The sequence below is a fragment of the Phaseolus vulgaris genome, chromosome 11, assembly GCF_051622355.1.
Source record: "Phaseolus vulgaris cultivar YP4 chromosome 11, ASM5162235v1, whole genome shotgun sequence".
Lineage (NCBI taxonomy): Eukaryota > Viridiplantae > Streptophyta > Magnoliopsida > Fabales > Fabaceae > Phaseolus > Phaseolus vulgaris.
Genome location: NC_143508.1, coordinates 8,797,474 through 8,813,727, shown reverse-complemented (window position 1 = coordinate 8,813,727; position 16,254 = coordinate 8,797,474). Strand labels below are relative to the sequence as shown.

Below are 16,254 nucleotides of genomic sequence, written 5' to 3'. Positions count from 1 at the left end.
ATTTTTAACTATTGATTTATTAATGAAGAAATTGTTTTATACTTATTAACAAATAAAATTAGCTAATTAAAATATTGACACCAAAATTTTATACAATAAGAATACACGTTATTCTGTGTATTCACGTTTTAATTATATTAAAATATAAATAATTAATTAAATATAAAAAAATATAATTTAAAATATATATAAATAATTCTGTAAAAATAATATTAAAAAATATTTATTAGAAATAAAATTATTCAATGTAAAATTAATATAAAAAATATATTCTCGTATATTTCTCTTTATATGATAATATAAATTATAATATATATACAAAATTACCTGTCCCTGTCTGTCACGTTCTCTCTCCAACAAAAGACAGTAAATTTAACATTTTTAAACCTAACAAATAAACTCATGTAGTGTGTTACTGTCCAGAATCTTTTTCCATTTATGAAAGCACTTTTTTTCGCTGCAAACACTCACACCAAATCGAAGATTTCACCCACACCGCGATCCATGCGATAATTCCGTTGCGCTGAGAACAAAAAAAAGCTTTCTCCTTTGCTCTCATGGCTTCCTCGTGCCGCGGCTGTTCCAAGGCCCAAATGTGCTTCTTCAAGATTCTCCGCACAATTTCATCGGCTCCACCCTCCACAGAGCAACAAGAGCAAGAACAAGAACAAGAAGAACCCTTCCCCACCAAAGGGGTAGGCATCGATTTGAATCTCAGATTCTCTTCCCTCACGGAATCCGAATCTTCTAGAAGCGACAGCGCCTCCGCCACGCTTCAAAACAGCATCGAAGAAGAACAAGAAGGGTTTCCAGAGAAGAGCGTTCAACTTTCAGAGAAACCCGACAACAACAACAGTCTTAACAACGAAGTTAACGATGTTCAAACGGCGTCGTTTCAGGGGCGCGATAGTAATTGTCTGGATTTGCTTATAGAAGCGGCGAGAGTTGTGTCTGGAAAAGACGAGTCTGACTCGGAGGAAGAGAGGGAACTCGGTACCGAGTTAACGACTCAGAGAGCGAGTCAGGAGAAACAGAAAGAGAGGTGGCTGGTTGTTGATATATACAGCGACACTTTGGAGGAGAGAGAACCGGTGGTCCGGTCCAAGCGAGGGAGGAACCAGGCGTTGCCGTACCGGTTCAGAGACTCGGTGGTCGAACCGTTGAAACGCGCCACTCGTTCGCAGAGACCGTCGTCAACCTCACACCTCACGAAACGACTTCTTAGGTCGTCGTCCACAACGTAAAACGGTAAAGCTTATTATTCTTTTTCTATTTATTTATTTATTACTACCATTGTCATTATTATAGCAAGTACAGCTAGTTTTCTCGTCCAAAAAAGTCTGCGTCACGTAAGGTAAAAATAAAGTGCTTCCAATGAAAACGACACCAGCGTTTTGAGGTTTTTCTTTTTATTAATTAAGTGATGTTTATCTGAGCATCGAAAATAGGAATGCAAGAGTTGCTAAAGATGGAACACGATAGGCATAGGTTTCGCATGTTGTCGTGATGTTTCGTAACACCAATTATCGTACTTAAAGAGTTACAGATTATAAATAATTGTACATCATTACATCTTATCGTAACGTTATTTCCCATCTCATGACATTAGATTCTAAAGGACAATGATAAACAGGAAGAAAAAACATGTGAAGTAAAATTCGGTTTAAATATAAAGCTTGTTGAATAGTTTAAAATGTTAGTGTGTTTGTTTTGAAACATGATGCTCATGTTTCACTGATGTTTCTTCTGGAAACCCGTTTGAAGCTACGTTATGGAAGTGATTTTGGAAATCTGATAGAGGCGACATGAGGAGTGTAAGAATAGGGGAGACAAAGAAACACTGCAAGAACAATGTATGTTGTTGGCTTCAAAACTTCACACATGGAAAGAAAGAAAGCAAGTTAGAAGAAAAGGGTTTTCATTTTTTTGTTCTTGAACCTTAGTTATTGTGTGACAACTTACAAGGTACGACCCCCCAAACTGCTATAACTTTTGATTGTGAACACTGCAAAGTGTGCAGTTTAGGGAATTGAATTCGATTCAATGGTCTCTGCATGTGATGTGATGTGACGCAAATATGGAACTATGGTTTTTTTTTCCTTTTTGGCAAGTGGGGTGTTGCTTCAATTTACATTTTGTTTCTGGTTTTCTTCCATAAAAAAACTCATAATCCAATGTTACATCTAATGATGACTCATAAAGATTGGTCAAGGAGACCTACAATTGTTTAATTAGCTATAATGAAATGGGTCAGTGTTTGTGGAGATCAGTTATTTAACTTAACTTCTATATCAATGATTTAATAATCATTCTTAAGTCAAACACTTTGAGTTATAAACTTGCAATTCTAAATGAGCCAAAGATTCTCGACAATTTTCTAAAGAGGAGGTGATGTTTTCCTTTATTTAAGACTCGGAATAAAGTTGTTCATTTTAAGGTAAATCAACTACATCATAAAACCGTGCATACTCAATTTTTTTCTATGTTTTTCTCGTACCCTTTCACGGCAACTATCCCTTTTGTATCTTGAGAACCAACCACTTCAAACTTCTATTTCTTTCCCATTCTCTCAATCCTTATCTTTTGTCATGCCACCATGATTTACTCTAAGGACACAATTTTTCGGTTTTTTTTTAAACTGAATTAGGGTAACTTTGCAAAAATTTATTGAAATAGACATATTTTAAGAAAATCATCCATATAAATAAATCGTCATATAAATAAGCATGACATGATTTTACACGAGAAGTATGTTTGACCCATATAATTTTTATTAATACTAATTGATTTTTTTTTATTTTTTTTTAAATAAAGTTGTGTTAACATGATACAAATTTAATTTAAATTTAATTATATTAAAATTAAATTAGTATGAAATTACTTTGGTTCAAATCTAATTTCATTAAAATCATATTATGTTAACTCGATTTCATGTTGATTTAAACTGAAATCATAATGAAACTATTTTTTATTGATTTTTACATGAGATTTGAATTTTTATTGATTTTTACATGAGATTTGTGTATTATTTTTTTATAAAATGTTTTATATTTTAGTATAATTTTTTATATGAAAATATTAATTGTGAAATTAAAAAATAATATTATGCATTTAGTAAGTTTTTATGATAAAAAAATATGTATTAAAAATATAGAAATTAATAATTAAAAGTGAAAAATATTGAATTCATAAATTTAATCGCAAAATGAAAAAAAAAGGAAGAAATTTAATTTTATATCATAATATGAATATTTTTACATGCCCCATGTTATCCTTAATTGAGAGTTTTTATAATAATTTATATATTTTTAACATATTTTATTTTTGTTATAATTTTTATAAAATTACTCATTGATCTTATTTTTTTAATAATTTATAAATAGTAATTTTTATATTTCATAAATAATATTTTTATATAAAAATTAATTTAATATATTAATATTTTGTTATGTAAAATTATATATATATATATATATATATATATTAATATTAATATAAAATATTAAAATAAATTCATACAAAAAGTTGTGTGAGAATATTCAACTTCAATTTAATATAAAAACAACAATCATACAAATTAAATATAACTTTTTCTCTTATACTCAAATTGTATCAATTTCATTCTCACAAATCGAACCTCATATGATGATTTTCCATCTTATCCATATGAGTATATTTTTTAAAATCTATCTATATCGATATTTTTTTAAAGAAAAACTCATATTTTCCCTTTATGCGTCACATTCATGGCTTAGGTCATTATGACTCCCTGTTTTCAGCAAATTTTTATGCATTAACCACCATTGCAGCCAAGTCAAGAGACCCACCACGTTATCTTTTCTGCATTTGCAAATATTACTATACACTTGAATATGATGTGTTTTGCTTTTGTTTTTTAAATGTTATTTTCTTACATAAATTTCTCCGAAACTCCATTCATGGTTATATAAAATCGATACTTTTATTATATCTGGTCATCAATTCAAATCAATAGTTTTAATATCTGTTAATAAGATTGCTTGTTATAGATTCATTCACATATCATTAACTTCATGAAGATAGAATATCTAGAAAATGTATTTTTTTCAAAATTATTTGAATTTTAAATAGTTCTTGAAATTTAAGAGTAATAGTAGTGTTGGACAAATGGGTTCGAGTTACATATTAAATCCTAAATCATATTAACATAAATATATTAATATATTATTGGAATATTTTGTAGGTATAATATAATTTAACATTCTTTAGAAGTTGATATCAATAATATTTTATATTTTTTTTTTCTTAATTTATCGATATATTTTTAAAAAAAAAAATTAAAATTTTGAAACAAACAATACATTAAATACGATAATTAATCGTAACGATATTATTTCAACTTAATTCACATCAAAATATTGATCCTAGTAAATTATCATTCATTTATTCAACTAAAGGAAAATCCATTCCCTTAAATTTGGATAGATAGATTTGTATGTAGTTGTTGAATTTTTATAACATTATTACTTTAGTTTTTGAAATTGTGTCTGATATTGAAGATTGTTGGACAATTTATTCACTACGTGCAATAAAAAACATCAGACAAGCCAATGTTTCACATTAAAACCCACATGTGGTAGACCATTCACACAAATCATTTTAACTCACTTTCATTGTTCACCTTCTCCCTATTTTATTAAAAAAAATGTCTCTGGAACCCTACATTTTGTAGAGTTAGAACTCAAAGAAGAATAATGATGGCAATGTAGGACCTTTTACACACTTTAAGAACAAAACAAAAACATACAGTGAGAGTGCATCTCCAAATTGTTATTGGTGATTTTTCTTTTTAAGAGAAATTAGGCTATTTTGCTTTTGTTTGTGGTTCTCTTTTTTCTTTTCTTTTCTTTATTTTTATGATATAAATATTAAAATATAAGTTTTTAAATTAGTTATTTTAATAATTATGAATTAATATAACTAAATTGATTCTATACAAAAATATAATAACTATATTAGTGCTTCAACCAATCAATGAAGAATGTTAATGTAAAATATATTTATTCTAATTGGGTATCGTGATAATGCTTCATACCTATTAAATCAAATAACCAAGGTGAATTAGAATTATTTATTTTTGAATAAGTATACATTTTTTATCTTGTTCAATAAATTAAATATTTTTTATTTTAAAAAATGAGATTTCATGTTAAATTAAAATATGTCAAACATATTCAAAGTTGGGGTTTATATATAAATATTATAAAAAAGGATAAGAATCGGCTAGAGAAAGAATTATTTGGATGCAATTTCTCTTAGTTCTATGTTTGCACTATAAAAGTCCACTTGAATATTTTCTCCAAACTAAAAAAGTTGATCAAATATTAAATAACTACAAAATTTAATTAAAATATTCATAACCATTAAAATCCATTTTTTTGTTTTAATGAAAATTTGTAATGACAATAACACTTATTTATATTGTGACAATTAAAGAAACAAACAATTTTTTATTTTAAGATATTTATAACCTAAAAACACGCTAAATTTAGAGCAACCATAGAACAAAGATAAGAAATATTCTAATAAATTGACTTGGTTATGGACCTCTGACAATTTTATATTTATATTTTAAGAATTGTGAATTACAAAAATTAAAAACTCATTCATTAAATAATAATATTTGAAAAAAACACGAACACAGAAATATTTTACACCAAAAAACTAGGTAATTATCTTTATGACACTGGTACCTATGTTTTACAAAATAAATTTTGCAGGAAAATGAAATTGTGACAGAAGGAAAATTACAAGTTTTTATCTTCCCTTCAAGTCCTTTATTAGTTTTCTCTTAATAATAGTAATATATTTTTTTACTACACGAATTTGTGCTGGACCTATTGATTTGATTTGCATCCTAACAAATTTTTTCCTGCACCCCATCATTTTCAAATAAGAGTGTTTTACTCCTTTTAAAAATGACTTCTAAATTTTTTTTTTCGAAGTATTTTCAGAATATATTTTCTTTAACACATTTTATTAATTTTGGATTTACCAATCCAGAAATAAAAAAAAATATTCTGGAAAGGATATTCCAGAATTATTTTTTGTCTTCCAAAGTTCCTATTCTGGAAATACTCTTTGTTTACAGCACCCCTATTCTAAAACATTTTTTGTTAAGAAATCCCTATTCTGAAATTACATAAAACTGTGAAAGGATAATTTCGATATTTTAAAGAATGTAGGGGTGCAGGAAGAAACTTTCTTTGATTTTCTGGTTCAAACCAGTAATATCAAGCACACCGGCCCAACAAACCCTGCAAACAATGTGAATTGGGTCAAATTTTCCTGCACTTCCATGCATTCTTCATGCAGGTGTTTCTGCATGCACCTCTACAATTTTCTTCCTGCACCCTACATTATTCAAAAATACCGAAATTATTCTTTACAGTTTTAGGTGCTTCCGAAATAGTGGTTCCATAAACAAAGGGTATTTTCAGAATAGAAAATCTGAAAGACAAAAAATCATTTCAGAATATTTTTTTCCAAAACACATTTTTATTTTATTTTCAGATTTATAAATCCAAAATTCATAAAAAATATTCTGGAAAAGATGTTTCAGAAATATTTCGGAAAGAAAAATCCAGAAGTAAATTTTTAAAAGGGGCAAAACAGTTTTCTCTTGATTGGGTGCAGGAAGAAATATGTAGAGGTGCAGGAAGAAGTTGCCTCTTCATGCACCTACGTAGAAGAAGCCCAATGATAATTTTATCCTCTTTTTCATCTTCTCCATTTAGCACCCCCCCTTTTCATTTTCAGTCCCAGCAACCCTCACCTCCGACTTCTTCCACTACCATAGCACCTTCCACCTCCAGCATCATCACTGTAGCAACTCTTCACCAGAAAAAAATTGTATTTCAAATTGTACAATTTGAAAAATATTTTTTGAATTCTGAATTGTACAATTCAAAATATAAATTTTTTATTATTCTTAATTGCAAAATCCAAAATAAAAATTAATAGATTAATTTATTCTAAATTTTACTATCTGTAATACAAACCAAAATTTATATTATAGATTGTTGAATCGTTGTACAATACATAATGAAAATTTAGTATTCTAAATTATGGATTAAAATTTAGTATTTTGGATTGTTGAATTTGGAATACAGAATTTACATTTCGAATTGTAATATTCAGAATGACCAATTTTGATATTTTTGAAAACATAGTTGTAACAAAAAATATGGAGGTGCAGGAAGAATTTGGCTGAGAATTAAGCTCGCCGGCCCAATAAAAAGTTATTTTCATTTTGTAAATTCCTTCACTTTTATATACACTAGTTTTCTTATGTAAAAGTTGGATTTTTATGGTGAAATAAAATAAATAATTTAAAATTAATTTTCAGCACAATTATCTACAAAGTTCTAATTATAATCTGTTATAACAATAACTTGATTATATATATTAGATTTGTTTGGAGAAACTTCTCTATAACCATCAATACAAAAAAAAAATGAATATAATTTTTAAATGTTAAATGATTTTTTAAAATTATTGTTTCATATCAATATGTAGGTTTGATGAAACAATTATTATATGAAACTTCCAATTTAATTGTGAATGTTTGATGATTGAGGAGCAAAGTAAACTTCAGTGCTCTTAAATTTTCTTTTCATAATTATATTTTTCATTTCAGCAATAGAAAAATCTGTTAACTAGTGCAATGATGAATCAATTTGTTTGTTTTTATTTTTTTAATAAAACAAAAAATTTACCTATCATATGTTTGTTCAATATGTCTATTATAAAAACAAGTAATTTAAAAAAATCTTATATTATTTTTAAATAAGCTTTTTTTACATTATTTGATAAAAAAAATTATTTTAAGTTGAATCATGCTTGTCATTAACCTTTCGTGCTGCCATAGATGACTTCATAAGAGGATGCTGCAATCTAATGTTTGTTGTGGACAAATCCAATTTGAAGTATGTGACACTTATTTTTTTTATTTTTTTAAAATATACTGAAAACCTTAAAAATTAATTTTGAATTTTGTCTTTCATGGAATTAGGTATATAGGTGCATGTTCTATTTATTATCTTGTTCCTCCTCCTCACCATGTTTATTTATATTTTTGTACCTATACAATAAATTTTGAACAATTAAAACCATTTTTTTTAAATTGAAAAAAGTAAAATGATATTCTTTAAATTTAAAAGATGAAAATTGAATTTATTTCAAAGTTTAAAGGGTAAAACATGGTTATTTCATACATGTATTCTAAAGAGTAAAGTTGAACAAGGGGGAAGGTGTGGACCAAGAAAAAAAATCTTAATTAAAAGTACCTATCTTTAGTGTTCATTCACATTGTATCCATTGGTTGTAGTATTATATAATAAGGCAAATTAATTGACATTAGTTTTATAAAAGGACTGGGAACTGAAATGGAACATGAAAACTATCTAACTTTCATTTATTTATTTGAGATTTTATTATTCCTTCTTTTGAAATATCAAAGGTCTCTTTTATTAAGATTTAAGGTCCAATAAAATATGTCTTTGTCTGCCCTTTTTTATTTTCTTCACTTCAGATCTTTCCCTAAAACTGAATTTTAGTAAAAATTTATAATTTTTTGTGTGCAAATTCTTATCTAATTTAAAAAAAAAATGGCTACGTTTTTTTCTCTGCTCATTAAGTTTGAAAGAAATCCCATTCATTGTAGTATGATGTATGATGGTTGCCAATTTTAAAATTTTTATAACAAAAATATATTCAACACAACTCTTACATTAGCATTTATAATATATATAGATAAATAATGTATCTAAGCATATTTATAATAATCTCTGATAATTAAATTCTTAATGTTATAGTTAATCAACGATGACTCATTATGAGAACAAATAGCTAATTTAATAATCATAATGACTAAGTGATTATTTATAAACTATTTTTTTTTACCAATTATAAATAAATAAAATAAAATAAGACACTTCAAGAGTGTCTCAACCCTTATACAGAAAATGGTCATGTCAACTTACTCAACACCATCAAATTCTACGGATCAACAAATCAATCTTCAAAGATACATGAAAAGAAATGATAGGCCACATCAAAAGATTTCAACAACCCTCATAAAATCCTATCAAGACCCTTAAAACCAATCTTTAATCAAAAGATGGCAAAACACAATACACACAAAACAACCTCTAGTAACAACCGAAAACCCACAATAACCATACTCCAAATTATAAGATAATCAAATACCTTCACCCAACAACAGGTCACAAAGAATCCTACTCAACAAAAGAGTACACTTTCTTTAAACCTATAATGTTTACCTGCCTACTAACCTGATCGGGAGCCATATTCTCTTTTCATAGCCACAACAACAGTAGAAACAAGAACCTGCACAAAAAATCCAACCGTCCTGGACAAATAATTAAAACATAATTTTTTTCAAATACTTCATACAACACAAGGGATCCAAGCACTAATTCGAATAAGAGAAGTTCGTCAATCTTTCCTTGGTTGTAACCCAAGACCAAGATTTCGTTTGAGTCACAGTAAAAACCTCCAAAAGATCTACTTTCCCATTCTTAAAAATAATTTATTCTTATGATTCCATATTTCACCTACAGTTGCTACCCAAATCCCCCTCTGCATCTATTGACAACTTCTTTCATACCTAAAGGCTTAAACAACATGAAATCCATTGCATCATAATGAAACTCCGAGTAAAGCTCAAGCCACTCAAAACAAAGAGTCCAGATTCTCCAAGAAACCTTACACTCAAAGAATAGGTGATTTATCGTCTCCACTTCATCACTAAATAAGGGACAGAGATTGTTTACCAGAACTAAGTCACGTCTCAAAAGATTGTCCTTAGTAGCAATTGAGTTAGTCAGCACCCTCCAAGTTGTAACTTGCGTTGAAGGGAGAGTCTTTAACTTCCAAAACTTCGCAAGAAAATCCCCAACACCACCTTGCTCAACCCCCTTTAGATGATTATAAGTTGCCTTCACCATGTAAACGGTAAACATTGCTTCCCTCCAAATCCACTTATCAATCATGCCTTCACCCTCTTCCATTAATCTCTTATTATCCAACAACTATGAGAGTTAATCAACTTGACTAGATTCCCACACAAAGAGAGCCCTTCTCCACCCCAGCTTCCACAACCAATAATTGTCATTCCAAACACCAACTTGTGATAAAGTGTGACCAATATTTAAAGAGAACGAGAACAACCTAGGAAATTTTTGCTTAAGGGATTCATTATCCACCCACTTATCCTTCCAGAACTTAATTTCTTTCTCGTCTCCTACTACCCATCTTCCTTTGTCTTCGAAATCATTACCACAGACCATAATGACTATCTTAAAACAAATTTATCACTATTCAAAAAGTCTATAAATACAAACTCTTAGAAAGTATACTATATATTTTACTTACATTTCATCACTTACTATCATACTTAAACACTTTTATTGACTTAAGCATCAAAGAGTTTTTTACAGCTGTACCTCCTCCTCTTTTTGGTGATCATTCAAAGCTTGGTTAAGAAAAGAGAATGTTTCCTTTCCACCTTGAAGCTCTCCATGTCATTCCCGGTAAGAATAATATATATAAATATATATATATATATAAAGAAATTCTTTAAACATGTTACTACTTTATTTATATATGATTTTGCTTTTATCTAACTTACTGATATAGTTTTTTCAAAATTTAATTATGTTTTCAATACCTTACCAAATACAAAAATTGGAAAACAATTGCTATTTAATGTATTGCATATATTTAGTTGTGATTACAAATCTTCATTTGGTGTATTGAAATACAATAACAATGGGGAAGCCGATTCCTAGCTACACTAAGATGATGTTCTCAATTTATCCTTCAAATGCTACCAAACCATAATAACCTTCCCTATTATCATGCTCCAAGGTAATACTTACTAGCCACTCTTCTTTGCCTTCCATGGTAGTCCTTCCATAAACATATACACACACAAAATTGCCTTATATAAAGCTATGAAAAATAGCCTTAAGAATCAAACCTCAATAATAAGTCATCCATTAATTTAAAAGCTAAAAAGATATTTTTTAACATATCCAAATAGTCAGATTGTTAGTAATAAGAAATGTTTTACGTACTACTTCTACAAAATGACATATATCTTAGTGTTTCACTTAGTTCACCCAATATTTTATAAAATGACAGAAATAATAAGAGTAAAAAAATTAAGAGTGAATTGATAATACAAATTCAACCTATTAAAGAAAGTGTTTATGTTTTAATGATGTCAATTTCCCAAAGGAGTATCTTTTAATTTAATAGCTTAATCGATGTAACAATGTAACAATTTTTGAGTCATCCATACCAATAGCATCACACCTACTTTTTAAAAAGTTAACTTTGAGAATAGGAACTAATTCATCCACCACTTTATTGGCTATTAGGAGCCAAAAAAAGCTTTTTTTTTTCTTGAATTAATCACTTAGGGAAAACTCATTTTATTATATTTTCTACCTTCGATATCATCTTGTATATATATATTCAACAATAAATATTCACCTAAATGAGAAATGTATATATTTTTGTTCCGATGAGTTTTCTTTTAAACCTTTATAGAAAAGAAAAAATAAGAGAAAAAAAAATGAATTTAACTTCTTCCTAAACTAAAATAAACTTATGTACAAGTTAAAAAAATATAGGAGAAAACTTATATATATTATCCTAAACATAAATTAATTTTAACTTGAAAAAAAAAACCTAATTTCACTTTTTTGTCTAAAAAAACCTCATGACTCAATTATTTCCAGCATATGGAAACATGTATTTTGTTGGATGCATTCAATCTCAATGAATGATCTGTTTGAAATGTTTGCTTGTTGAATTGGTGTTGCTTTCTGATTGAAAAGTAAAGTAATAGCATTGATTCAAACTGTGGCAAAAATGACTGCTACCCATATAAGCAATTCTTCATTCATTCCAAAATAAGAGTCAAACTTAGAGTAACCAAAAAAAATGGTTTTCACCATCATCTTTGCAAGTGGCTTTATATATCCATTTTCAACTAGTAATGAAGAAGACCATGACATGAAGGTCCACTTGTCACACATCAAAGCCATCCCTAATGGTTGGACATAGCACACTGTTAGTGCATGTATGAAACACCAAAATCCCCAATAATGTTGGACAAGGATTCATTGAACACCACTTGCATGTTGCATGTGGAAAGAGAGTGACCTAACAATACATATAGTAAACAAAGGGAGTGATTTGAGTTATGAGATGGGTTACCATGTCTTTCAATTAATATGCACTTTTTTAAAAAAAATAGTCATTTTTATTCAATTTGTCAATGATTTAAAGTGTTTTTCTAAAATTGTCCTATTTTTTTTAATTGACAATCTCTCTTTCAACTTAATTGCTTCTCTTCCAATTAATCAATATTTGAAAAGAGAATAGTGATTATGTAATTTGTGATTACTCGTCTTTTTCAATCATAATAAAAGAAACTAATTTTGTAATATTTATAATGTAATAAATATTTCAAAATTGTGATTTTTTAAGAAAAAAGCTTTATATATACATACAAATGGAGTATTTTAATAATTTTATATTAAAAATATAAATATTGACAGTTTTATCAATGGTGATTGTAAGATAGAGGAATAAGAAAAGAGAAGAAAATTGTGAAAGATTGGGATGAGAAAGAGAGAAAGTAAAAAAAAAAACTAAGTGAAAAAAGAGTAGAGAAAGATAGTAGTAGAAATGGTGAAAAGAGAAGAGGGTGAAGAGACAAGAGAAATCTTAATTATTTTTCTTTTGAAGTTTGGGATCGGTTCTCGCTGGTTGATTTTGGATTGACGGAATGGACAAGTTTCGTTTTAGTCTGTCTTCTCCTGGCCCATTGGAACAACACTGGAATAACGCTCCGTTTTGAGCGAGGCTCTGTTGTGTTGATCAGATTCCGACGATCAAGTCAGTGAAAACATACAAAATAATAATCAGTTTTAGTCTCTAGTACTCAGAAACAACATCCATTTACCTAGGGTCTCAAGTCCCTTTTCTAGCTTACTCACGAGATATAATCTCTACAGCATAAAATAATAACAACAAACCATCGGGCACCACTTATCTTCCGGTGCTAACAGCAGGAAAATATTATTTTTAACATGTGCACCATTATTCTTGGTGCTCCTCTTTTATTCTCAACAATTATTAATTAATTTGTAACTAACATGTATTAATTAAAATATAATTAACTTGCATATTATTATAAGAGATAAAATATATCTTCCATCTTCAAAATAATATAACAATACACTTAAAGTAACAATTATATCTTTTATCTTTAAAATATTATTACAACAGAAAAAATATTTCTTTATCTTTTATTTGAATTACCTTTCCTGGATCGACTCCTACCTGAGGTCCCAGAGCAATCCTATCCAATACATAATCTATAAATTTAAATAATTAAAATATTTTCTAAGTTTATAATTTTCGTAAAAAGTATCCAAGTATTTTATTACAATTGTTTTTTTTTTCAATTTTCTTAAACTTTCTTAATTTTTTTTAATTCAAACATAAGTTACAGTATTTTAATTTTGAGAATATGACGTTTTTTTTCAAAATAGTCCGGGTTATTTTCTGTTTTTAACCCTTATAGTTGACTTGAATAATAATTTACTTTTTATAAGCTTACGAATAAAAAAATAATAAATTTTTTTACAAAATAAATTCAACTTAACTAAAGACTAAAAAGGGAAACGTATTAAATTTTTATTAATAAAATCAATAATTCCAAATCCTAATTTATTAGCCTGAAAAATTAATAATTTTTTTAGACGTAAACATAGAAACATTAAGGCTATCGAAGTTGATGGCCGACATCATAGTTAGGAACTAATAGTCATATTATTCTTAAGTTTATAAAATTCTTAAATCATTTTAAGAGGTCTCAACACCATTGTTAAATAAAACTTACCAATTTGTGATTAAATACTTCAAAATAATTATAATCATCATTTCTCCTGGCTCCTTTTCCATTAAAAGAAATATATAATTTTTATGATATTATAATTTAGAATTTCAAAAAAAATATTTGTAATTGATGTATTGATAAATTCTCTGAAACAAGATCAACCTTCACTATAATAATTAAAATTGGATGTACAATATACAGTTTTTTAAAATTATATGTATTCTTACAATTACTTCTTTGAGTAAAAGGATTGGGTGACCCAAGTACTCCTATAATTTGATATATTATTTTTTAATAAAAAAAATCCTATAATTTGATATATTATTTTTTAATAAAAAAAACATGGTTGAGTAAAATAAAATTATTTTAAAAGAATAAAATTCTTCTTTTATATATTTAATATATATTCAAAATTTAAATTAAAGAATATAGTTAACTTAAAATAACTAAGATAATTATCTATAATTTATAACAATAAAAAAAAGAAATTAACCCAATTGATATACACTTCTAAAAATACCTTGATAATAATAACAATTGTATTCTTTTCATATAAAAAAGTGTCTATTACTTAACTTAAACAATTGTCTTGTTTGGGAATTTTAATTTTAAAAAAATATTCTATATTTTTCTAACTTTTGTGATTTTTTCCTTTTCAAAATACAATATTTCTTTCCATTATTTTGTTTTAATATAAGAAAATTAAATAATGCAGTAGAAATATCCCTCTTTCGTAAGCAAAATTTTGATGTTGAGATTCATACAGAATATGATTTTTATAAAATATAAATATAAAACTTTTATTTTGACATTGTGACTTTTATTATTAGTTGTAAAACGTCAAAATTATATATTTTGTATACAAGAATGTAAAATCGATCAATAACTTAAATCAAACCATAAACTTATAAATCTAATAAATTTAATTCAAGATATTATAAAAGAAATCAAACTTCAACCTTAAAAATATTCTATTAGTTTTAGTCGCTAATGTAAAATTAATCTATAATTGTCTTAACTTCACAAACATGCACCCTTCCTTTTCATTGGACAAACAATAATTCGTTCATTTGATGATTCAATAGACAATACGGGTGTTTGGCACCCCACCCTCATTGTCTCTTACATACCAATGATCACAACTTCACAACCACCTTCGAATTAATTTTTCATCCTTCTTCTTGCCAATGAAATTGAAAAACATCAATTTTGATAATATATATATATATGTGTGGTTGTATGAATAGGAATTTTGAAGAAAAAAAATGATTTCTCACGTTGACTAAATAGAGCAAAATTATAACATATAAATAGGAATATTCTTATATTATAAGTTAGTTTTATGAAGATGAGTTAAGATTAAATTCACTTCTTATTATGGTATCAAAGTCTATTCACTACAAGAAAACATGTATATAGAGTGGGTCAGTAACTATCTCAAAAGCAAAAAAAATATTCTAATTGGATTTATGCATCGGTTTTGCATGGGTTTTAAAACAAAAGATTCATATATGGAAACTCATTTTTTTTCGTTGATTCATGATTAATAGAGTGAGCTCAACCCTAACTAACACAAACGCTAATAGTATGGTCTAAGTCCTCGCTAATTGAAAACTAATAGCGTAGGCTAAACCCTCGCTAATAGAATGAGATAAGCCCTCACTAAGGGGAAGCTAATAATGAGGGTCAAACCCTCACTAAGTTAAACATATTGATAGTTATCTTTGTGATTAGAGAGGGTGTAGCTGACGCTACACAATAAAATGAAAAAGCCTAAATGGGGCTAAACCCTAGTAAAGCTTGATGTGTTCTACCCTTGCGTCAGTCTAATCCACATATACAAGTGAAAAAGAAAACATGTTGTTTGAGTAGAATACCAAAATGTTGCTACAACCTCCATACAAGAATGCTCCTACAACCTCCAACCTCTCAATCATCTCAAACTAAACTAATATAAACATCAAATGTAACATGAACTAAAGAAACAAGTCAGCCCAACCAAGAACCAACTAAAGGAACCAAAAATGGAAACAAAAAGATGAACTAAGAAACCAACACATTCACTTCAGCTTCAACTCTAAATGTTTTTCACTACCTCGCACAACAACAAACAACTCAAACGCGCATAACCCAAGCTTCAAATATTTCAAGATGAGCTTCTCCTTTACGCACAACAACAAATGAAGGAAATCACAATGTAAGACCCAATCAACTAAGCGAACCACAAATGGAGCCACAAACCAAAGATGAAATAAGTTTATTGACCCAAAAAG

The 16,254-nt window shown here is 27.8% G+C and overlaps 1 protein-coding gene across 1 annotated transcript; it reads left to right on the top strand.

Moving 5' to 3' along the window:
• Positions 1 to 339: 339 nt before the first annotated feature.
• LOC137831316 (uncharacterized) lies at positions 340 to 2,110 on the top strand. Its single transcript, XM_068638958.2, has 2 exons — positions 340 to 1,248; positions 1,765 to 2,110. Exon 1 carries the CDS (start codon positions 558 to 560, stop codon positions 1,242 to 1,244), a length of 687 nt encoding a protein of 228 aa, XP_068495059.2. The 5' UTR covers positions 340 to 557; the 3' UTR covers positions 1,245 to 1,248; positions 1,765 to 2,110.
• The last annotated feature ends 14,144 nt before the right edge of the window (positions 2,111 to 16,254 follow it).